This window comes from Benincasa hispida, chromosome 10, assembly GCF_027475165.1.
Source record: "Benincasa hispida cultivar pf3 chromosome 10, pf3_genome.v1.1, whole genome shotgun sequence".
NCBI lineage: Eukaryota > Viridiplantae > Streptophyta > Magnoliopsida > Cucurbitales > Cucurbitaceae > Benincasa > Benincasa hispida.
The window spans coordinates 15,102,767-15,112,890 of record NC_143487.1 but is presented as its reverse complement, the minus strand read 5'-3'; the positions used below and the strand labels follow the sequence as shown (position 1 = coordinate 15,112,890).

The window sequence follows — 10,124 nt, the reverse complement described above, 5'->3', positions numbered from 1 at the left end:
ATTAAAGTTGACGAATTATTTTATTGGAATCCAGCACACTATTATTATTATTATTATTTTAAATCATTAGATGGGGAGATATTTTCAATATTTTAAAATGTATTCTATAGGTCTATTTAATAAATTTTAAATTTAGTCTATATTTCTGATTTTAGGGTTGATTTCTTAACATTTTTTAAAAAATATTTTTATTACAAAATTTAGAAACACATTCGCATGTTGTATTTTCTTGCATAAAAGTTATTGTAATTATTTAACCAAATTCAATAAAAATTAATTTCGAGGGACTAAATTTGAAATTTATTGGTACAAAGACTAAAATTAGACATATGAAAGTATATAGACTAAAAATTGAACAAACTCTCAATTATAGGGACCATGATGATATTTTAATCTAGATTTTAAAAACTAATATTAAAATTGATTGAATTAGTCATTGATTTTGAAGTTTGTATCTATTTAATCAATAGATTTTCAAAAGTATATTATATATCTCCAAACTTTTAGTTTTGTGTTTAAAAGTTATCTTTAGCTTTCAATTCTGTGTCAATAAATCTCTGACAAGATCAAAATAAAAAAAAAAATTGATCTTTTTTTATAGAATTGAATTTAATATCTAATAATACCTTGATTAAAAATTCAATTTATTATTTATGCATTACAAATATAAAAATTTTGAATTAGAAGATGTTTCAAATTAACACATCGTAAATTTTATATTCCGTTTGACAATCATTTGGTTTATGGTTTTTGGTTTTTGAAAATAAAGCTTGTAAAATATTATTATAATCTTTTGGTTTGTTTGCTCTATTTTTTAGAAGGGTTTTAAAAACCAAGTCAAATTTTGAAAACTAGTATTTCTTAAAAACTTGTTTTTAGAATTCGGTTAAACGTCAAATATTTGATTAAAAAATGAAAACTGTAATAAATAAACTGTTAAAAAACTCATATTTTTTTAAAATAAATAAATAAATAATGAGATGGTTATCCAACAAGATCCAATTATGTAGTATTATTCTCTTCTCGTCTTAACATTCAAAGAAGGAAACTAAAAATTAAGGGCCCATTTGATAACGTTCCCATTTCCCATTCTATGTTTCATGTTCTTGTTTCTTGTTTATGTTTCTTATTTTTTTGAGAACTATAAACAGGAATGTGTTTGGTAACTATTCATTTTTCTTGTTTCTTAAAAAACAAATAGAAATAGAAATAGAAACTTGTTTGATAATCATTTCTTGTTTCTTGTATCTTGTATTTTGTTTTCCTCTTATATTTTCTCCTATTTTATAGTATAAATATAATCTAATTATTTAAAGAAAAAAATATATAGGATGAATTAAAATGTAAAAAATAATTATAAAACATTTACATTATCAAATACATATAAGTCTTGATGCAAAATTAGTAATAATACAATTATTTCTATCATTCATATGTTGCTAAATTTGATTGGAAATACTATTTCTCACGAAATTCATTTGTCTTATATGATGTTGATTGAAATCCAACTCAATTATATTATTATATAAATGTTGTATTGTAAAATATTAAAGTAAACCTAAATAAATATCTTAGTAAACAAAATTTATATAATGTAAACTTGTAACTAATTTCAAATGTACTAAAAACAATAATTTAAAATTTAAAATAATATAAAAATATGCATATATATTAAAAAAATTTAAAATTTAAGGTTACAAAATATTTAAATATACATAATAGTACGTGTCTGAAGTGTTAACTATTTTAGTTTAAAAAAGAAATAGTAAACACGATAGCAAATAATAAAAAAAATGATGAATGTAAAATATTAAAAAAATGTAATATATAGTAAATACGGTAGTAAATGGAGATTTTGAAATAGTGTTAACTATAGTTAATTGCAGGGTTTAAAATAATTTTTACTGAGGTCATTATTATATTTTGATAATAACCCTTGTCCCAAACACCTCCTTAGTTTCTTAAAAAGTGAAACAAAAACATAAAATAAAAAACGAAAAAGTTATCAAACAGACCATAAATTGCTTAAAAAAAATGAAAATGTGCACATGGCAACACCCAATTGCATGAATGTTTGTATTTAAGTTATTTTTTTAAATAAAAAATAGCTTTCTAGTTTATTAAAAATATATATATATATGTTGCTTTTATAAGAGAGAAGTAAAATTTAATATTTTCAATGAAAACTTTAATTATAATATTTAACATAAGAAGAATTCTACGCCAAGTGGTAAACGAGCGCGACTTGTATTTATTTATTCATTATTTTTTTTTAATAATTTGAATATATCATGTCAAAATGAACAATATCAACAATGGTTCACATCCTCTTAGAAAAAACAAACAAACAATAGCTTACACTTTTTATATTTTTTTTGTCATTTTTCTAATATTATATTTTTTTTAACGATATGTAGAATAAAAAGTCAAACTTCTAACTTCGAGATTGATATATTAGTTGAATTATGCTCATTTTGACTTTAATATTGTATTTGTGAAAGCTTTATACATGAATGATATTTTATTATCAACGTAATTTTTTTAGTAGTAGAATGTTTGAATCTTCATTTATACGAAAAAAAAATTCAAACTTCTCTTCTTTGTTTGAATTGTATTTCATCAATGTTCGATATTCCACTGATTAAGAAATAGTCAAAATCATAAACTTAATCCACATTTAAATCAACAAACGCTAATACATTTGAGTTGATTTGAGCAAGATTTGGAGAAGACGGAACTCATAATTTTGGATCGAAGAATTTGTGAGAGAAAAATAGTAAGATTACTTCATAAATTATACCAAGATAATAAAAGACATTTGGGGCAAGAACTATCTAAAACTATAAACAGTAAATACTATTTTTATTTTGTGTCCCCAATTTGCTATAGTCAACACTATTTCAAAACCCGCATGTTATCATAACTCAAACTAAAATAATCCACGTCCCAAACATAAACAATTATAATCCAACTATAATAACTCAGAACTATAATAATCAACTTCTTGCCTCAAACGTTCCCTAAGAGATTTTTGAATTTACACTTGATTATCGTAGCAATTATTGAATGTCTTTTCCATCTTTAGTAGGCCACTAATGGAAACTATTTCTAAAATTTCAAGAGGTAAAATCTTCTTTGTTGAAACTCCAAAAATAAATAGAAATAACTTTCTATTTAGTACATGAGAATAAGGAAAAAGAAAGAACAAGACCAAATAGAAGATAATATACCTTAAAAAGCCGATGGTAATTGACTAGCATATTTCGTACACACAATTAGTTGGATTTCAAGGTTAACATAGACCATTATTAAATTTTTTGGTTTTTATTTAGAAAAATTATTTTAAATAATAAAACTGTTGAAAATTTCAGAATCTATTAATGATAGATACTGATAGAAACTGAAAAACTTTTATCAATTCTTTTATTTACTTAAAAAAATAATAGAAGACAATTATTGAAATTTAATAGAATTTCTTACCATGAGTATATTATTAAACTAATTAGAAACCCAACATATTAAGATTAAACCGTTAAATAATAAATATTGACATTTAATTTTAGTAGGTTTTATTTACACCGAAAATTAAATTATTACAAATTTCAAGAGATTAAAACCTTATAAATCACGATTCAAGGATCAAAAGTAATTTTTAGCTTTTAATGATTAAATTTGTCAATGACCTATCAAATACAAAATTAAATCTATTAGTGTGTGTTTGACCCAAGGAGTTGTGAAGTAGGGGGTTCAAAAGAAAAAGTTGTGAACTTCTCTTCTTGTTTGACCCAAAAAGTTGGTAGATTCCGTTACTAAAAACATCGATTAACTTCTTAGACTGTGGGACCCAAGTGTTCACAACTCCTTAGACTTCATGACTCTTTACTTCTCATTATTTCACTTCTTACTCCAAACCCCCCTTAAAAGTTCAAGAACCAAGTAGACACAAAACTCAAAGTTCACCGACTAAACTTGTAATTAAAAAAAAAAAAAGTTTCTTGTTAGGTTTTTTTTTGGGTGTGCAAGTGAGCCAATCCGCGTTGCGTTAATGTCAAATGACCATTTATCAAAAACGCAAGGATCTAAAAGAGGAAAATGAAGATTTATTATTCTTCCTCCAATGTTTGAAGATGAGAAAGAGGAACAATAATACGAGATCTAAAGAAGGTATTCAAACAAGAAGGACGGAGAAAGTAACCAATACAATTTAAGTATTTTTTGGCGTAACTAAAAAGTTAGTTTCATTGTTTTTTTTTTTGTATAAAATCCAAATTTTCCTAATGAAAACACAAATAGAAAAACTCTTCAAACACTCACTTCCTTCCCCACTTGCTTTTCATCATTCATTGTCATAGCCGCCAATTTAAGACAAAAACCTTGTTCTTCTTCTTCTACATCTTCTTCAAATTATTTTTTAATGGAATCTTCAATCATAGGTCCCACCACATTTCATTTTCAGTAGACTTTGAACGCGTGGACTTCAAAGAGTACCATCTCTACTCATTATCTTCCACTCTTTTCCTTTAATTTCATGAATCCATTGAAACAAATTCCTTGTTCTGTTCATTCCTTCTTGATCCGATTCTCTCTTTATTTTAGGGCTCCTCAAATCTTCTGAGTAAAGCAAAATCTCCTTCTCCTTCTTCTTATTCGTTTAATTTCTGAAATTCTCTTCAAATTAACCATGGGGGAAGAAGATAGTATTTACACACAAGATGGAACTGTGGATTATCGTGGAGATCCTGCTGTTAGAACACAAACTGGAACCTGGAGAGCTTGTCCTTATATTTTGGGTAATCTTTTCTTGTTTTCTTCTGTGGATTTTGATGAGTTTTCTTTCAAACTAATGGTTGGATTTGATTTGATTTGATTGTTTCAATAGGAAATGAATTTTGTGAGAGATTGGCTTACTATGGAATGAGCTCTAATTTGGTGCTTTACTTTAAGAATCATTTGAATCAGCATAGTGCTACAGCTTCTCAGAATGCGAATAATTGGAGTGGAACTTGTTACATTACCCCCTTGATCGGAGCATTTTTGGCTGATGCTTACTTGGGTCGATATCGAACTATTGCTGCCTTTTCCATCGTCTATGTCTTTGTGAGTTCTAACTCTTTGATTTTACTTTCAAATGCTATTTTGATACCAATTGAAAGCATGTTTTGGACTGATTTGGTTGATGCGTATTTAGGTAGATATCAAACTATTGCTACCTTTTCAATCATAAGAGATTGATTTTACACTTTGAAACGTGGTTTTTATACCCTTAAAACGGATTTTACATTATTAAAAACATGTTTTGAAGTCATTAAAGGAGTGTTTTTGGTTGATACCTATTTGGATGGATATCAAACTATTGCTACCTACTCGTTCGTAAAAAAAATTATTTTACAGTTCAAAATGTGGTTTTTACATTCAAATGGATAGATGTTGAACTATTGCTATCTATATGTGATTGTGAGTTCTGACCATTTGATTTCACTTTGAAACGCAATTTTCATACCATCAAAATGCTTAAAAGTATGTTTTGGAGTGATTAAAGAAGCGGTTTTGACTAATGCCTATTTGGGTAGATATTAGACCATTGTTACCTTCTTCGTTGTATGACTGATTGTGAATTCTGTTAATTGTTAAGGTGTTATGGTTTGAGTTTGATAATATTAGAATTGATTTTGAGTTATTAAAAGTATGTTTTGAGCATTTTGGTTGATGTCTACTTGGGTACATATCAAACTACCTTCTCCATTATATATATGCTTGTGTGTTCTAACCATTTGATTTCACACTTTGAAACACGAATCAGAAATGATTTCGAATGATTATAAACTTATTTTAAAGTGCTTTCATACGATTTCGCTACCACTCTCAAACAAACAGGAAATGGATTTTTTTTTTTTTTTTTTTTTTTTTTTTAAGAGTTGAAGTTTCATTGGGAAATTGTAATACACATGCAGGGGATGACACTTTTGACGTTGTCAGCTTCAGTGCCTGGCCTAAAGCCCACCTGCGTTGCTAAAGATGATTGTCATGCAACCACTGCTCAAAGTGCACTCTGTTTTTCGGCTTTGTATTTGATTGCATTGGGAACTGGTGGGATTAAACCTTGTGTTTCTTCTTATGGAGCAGATCAATTTGATGATGCTAATGAAACCGAGAAGAAGCACAAGAGCTCTTTCTTCAATTGGTTCTATCTTTCAATCAATGTTGGTGCTCTAATTGCTAGTTCTGTGCTTGTTTGGGTACAAGAAAATGTAAGCTGGGGTTGGGGGTTTGGTATTCCAGCCATCGCTATGGCGATTGCTGTCGTTAGTTTCTTTTCCGGGACTCGGTTGTATCGGAACCAGAAACCTGGAGGAAGTCCTTTTACACGTATATGTCAGGTCCTGGTCGCATCTTTTAGAAAGTATAAGTTAAAAGTACCTGAAAGCAAGGCTTTATATGAGACCACTGATTCCGAGTCTTCTATCGTGGGAAGCCGCAAACTTGATCACACAGATGATTTCAGGTTTTTTTTTTTTTTTTTTTTTTTTTTGAATAGGTCCAGGTTTATTTTATATCTAAAAACCAATCTAGGCTAGTCGTAAGCTTAACTATACGATGTAAGAAACGACTCATTCTGTTATTTTCAAATTCTGTCGTCTTTGTTAGGTTCTTCGACAAGGCAGCAGTGGAGCTTGAATCAGATCAGACGTTAAAGGGCTCAGTAAACCCATGGAAGCTTTGTACTGTCACTCAAGTAGAGGAGTTAAAGGCCATCATAAGGTTGCTTCCAGTATGGGCAACTGGGATTACATTTGCTGCTGTATATAGTCAAATGAGCACTTTATTTGTATTACAAGGTGACAAAATGGATCCTCATATCGGCCCAAAGTTTGAGATTCCCGCTGCATCACTCTCCATTTTCGACACATTGAGTGTGATCTTTTGGGTCCCGATTTACGATCGAGTCATAGTTCCAGTGGCTCGAAAATACACAGGTCACCCAAACGGCATAACGCAACTGCAGAGAATGGGTATTGGCCTGTTTATTTCAATTCTAGCTATGCTATCTGCAGCTATCTTAGAACTTGTGCGGCTTCGAGAAGTGAAAATGCACAACTATTATGAACTCAAGCATATGCCTATGTCCATATTTTGGCAAGTTCCTCAGTATTTTCTTATTGGTTGTGCTGAGGTATTTACCTTCATTGGGCAGTTGGAATTCTTTTACGAGCAAGCTCCCGATGCTATGAGGAGTCTTGGCTCGGCTCTCTCGCTCACTACCATTGCACTTGGAAACTACCTGAGTTCTCTACTTATGACTATTGTCACCAAAGTCGGTACAAAAAACGGGAGGCTTGGATGGATACCAGACAATTTGAACTATGGTCATGTACATTATTTCTTTTTTCTCTTGGGGATCATGAGTGTCAAAAACTTGATTGCTTTTCTTTTCATAGCCAAGTGGTACAAGTATAAGAGACCCATCGGAACGCTTCGCTGATTGATGAAGAAAGTATGGATAGCTCACTGAAGAATGATGCAAAACAGAACAGCCTCTACATTCTGTCAGTAAATTTAGTTGATGTTTCTATGTTTGTAATACTACTCATGTTCAAACAAGAAAGTATTAAGAGTCAAAAGTTTATTTATGGATAATGTCTAAAAATTGATTGGCATTGGCTAAACACTAAAGCAATTAACAACTGAAATTGAATTCATTTATCGAACTTTATCCATCTCGTAATAAGAACATAAGTTTAATCCAAGGAACGACAACCAACTAGTTTATATAATGTTTACAATACAAAGTTTCTTGGAAGAAGAAGTGAAAGTGATGCACCTTTTTACATGACATGCTTGACATTGAAAGGAGAATTTCTCGGCCTGCTCTTTCCCGGTTTGCCTCTGCTGCTGTAGCTCCTCAATGGTGTCAAATAGAACCTTAACAAGCCATTATCAAAGTTATTTGGTGAATACCTGACACTCCGATTCCTCTGCAATGTAAAATCGTCTCTCCATCTTGAAACATTCAGTTTCGAATCGTTGCTGCCATTAAAGCCAGCTAGTTTGCTGGGATCCCGACAGCTTACGCTGTAACTGCGAATAAGCTTCTGGCTAACGCAAGAGTTTGCTTCTCCATTAGCAACACGCCTCAGCTTTTCCCAAGACTCGGCAATAGGCCGATCAACCACATTCCCTCCAACACTGCTTTCTTCATCATCAGATTTGCTTTCACCACTTCGTTTTTGGATCATACCCAGAACACTTAATACTTTACGCCATCTATGCACTTTCTTGAAAGTCTTTCGGTCAATCACAGCTGCATCAGGGACAGAATCTTTGGAAGTAACATCAGTGCCACTCAAATCGCCCTCTCTGGTTGCTTTTGAGTGAGAGTTGTTCAAATCTTTCTCTGTGATTAGAACCTTTGCACCATAGAACAACTCCGTAGTAGCAGGAGATACCTTTGCGTTTGATATTAATTTCAAGTCATCAAAGTCACCGGACGCCCCTTTTCTGTGGGAACATGAACGATCAAAACTCTTCCTCCGCCTCAGAGAAGACAGTGAATCCATGTAATAGTCTTTAGTCTGAGCCGATCCACCAGGGATCTTATCTCCTACATTCATCGGAGACCCTTCTGCTTCATCAGAAGGATCATCTTTCTCAAATCCAGTTCCGGAAAATTTGGCCTCCTCCAAAACTGAAACCATCGGCGTAATCCTTGGATAAGTTTTTCCAATCAGATACCCATCCCAAGAAGCTCTTGGCTCATCGAATGAATACCGTGAATCATCCAACGACATTCTACCTGCATCAACAGAGAATCTTGGATCTGTATCACAAGATCTTCTTCCCAATCCATAGTCTCCAACCTCGGAACGGGTCTCCCTGATTTCAAGCACTCTAGGCTTGATATCCTCTGCTTTCACCGTACCTACATTGCCATTGTTACTGAGATTCTTCCTTTTTTGCTTTTTCCTCCATTTGCCGAGCTTCTTGCTGAAGACTGAAGCCGCTTCCCAAACACTCCCAGCAATCTCTCTTAAATCTCGACCTGCATTCTTCTTCCTCCGAAATTCAAGATCTATAAACTCTTTCACCGTCTTGAACTCAGCCTCCTCTCCAGCAAAATCATCGATCGTACCCAAAGCCGGTCCAATTATCCCCTCGGAAGCCCTAAATAGTCTCTCATTCGCCACGACCTCACGCAATTCAGAGCCTAAATTCTCGGATTCGATCTCCACCTCCCGAATCGTACATCTCGGTTTATCTTCACGACAGAAAAGGTCCGACAAGGAGTTCCCGGAGCGAACATCGCAAGACTTCCGATGCTGCACCTCCGATTGTTCGATACCAGCCTCACGCTTCGCCGCAGAGTAGGATTTACTCCGACGAAGCTCCGATGAAGAATGGTTATTCGGGACAGGCGATTCCTGCTGCGTGTCGGTATCAATCCCGGCAAGGCGTTCCCGGAGACAAGAGGCGCAGAATCCGGTCACCGGCTTGCTAGGATGACGGTGACAAGTGGAAAGGCGATGGGATAGAGTTTTGAGCTGCAGATTCATGGTTGAAGATGAAGAAGGCTCTCATGTCTCATAGTTATGGAGAGAGAGAGAGAGAAGAAGGTGAAGAAGAAATTGGAAACAGAAAGGAGAAGTGGAGAAATGGAGAAGAAAAAGTAAACCCAGAAGAAACCCTGATTAAACCCTCTGTTTCTCAACTCTCAACTCTCAATTGCATAATTATTAATAATTTCTTCACTAATAAAATTGTAGCCCTAGCATTCTCATCCCCTCCCCCCTTAGCTTTCCTATACCTACGCCCGTGCTTTTCACTCGCTTCTATTGCATACATGTGCCTTCATTTATTTTATGAAAAATAATTGTTACTCTATTACTTTCCATTTATTATAAATATTATAAAAATAAATACATGCCTATTGCTCTCGGTCTTAAAACCTATCTGTCAATCTTCATGTTGTCTATATGCCTTTTATATATGCTCGTTGTCCATGTAAAACCACATCTTACTTGCTACTTTACGATGACATTTGTGAGAAATTCACTTCAAATTTCCACTCAATTTTCGTAATTTTAGTTATTTTATTTATTATTATATTATATATATATATATTATATCCA

General features: G+C 32.5%; 2 protein-coding genes across 2 annotated transcripts; one reads left to right on the top strand and one right to left on the bottom strand.

Annotated features, from left to right (window-relative positions):
* Nucleotides 1-4,287: 4,287 nt before the first annotated feature.
* Nucleotides 4,288-7,628, top strand: LOC120088056 (protein NRT1/ PTR FAMILY 8.1-like). The gene is made up of 4 exons (XM_039045086.2): nucleotides 4,288-4,790; nucleotides 4,880-5,097; nucleotides 5,952-6,502; nucleotides 6,646-7,628. Exons 1-4 carry the CDS (start codon nucleotides 4,682-4,684, stop codon nucleotides 7,478-7,480), a joined length of 1,713 nt encoding a protein of 570 aa, XP_038901014.1. The 5' UTR covers nucleotides 4,288-4,681; the 3' UTR covers nucleotides 7,481-7,628.
* A 47-nt stretch (nucleotides 7,629-7,675) lies between these two features.
* On the bottom strand, nucleotides 7,676-9,548 carry LOC120088055 (protein OCTOPUS-like). The gene has a single exon (XM_039045085.2). The coding sequence runs from the start codon at nucleotides 9,546-9,548 to the stop codon at nucleotides 7,824-7,826; it is 1,725 nt and encodes a 574-aa protein (XP_038901013.1). The 3' UTR covers nucleotides 7,676-7,823.
* Between the last annotated feature and the right edge of the window lie 576 nt (nucleotides 9,549-10,124).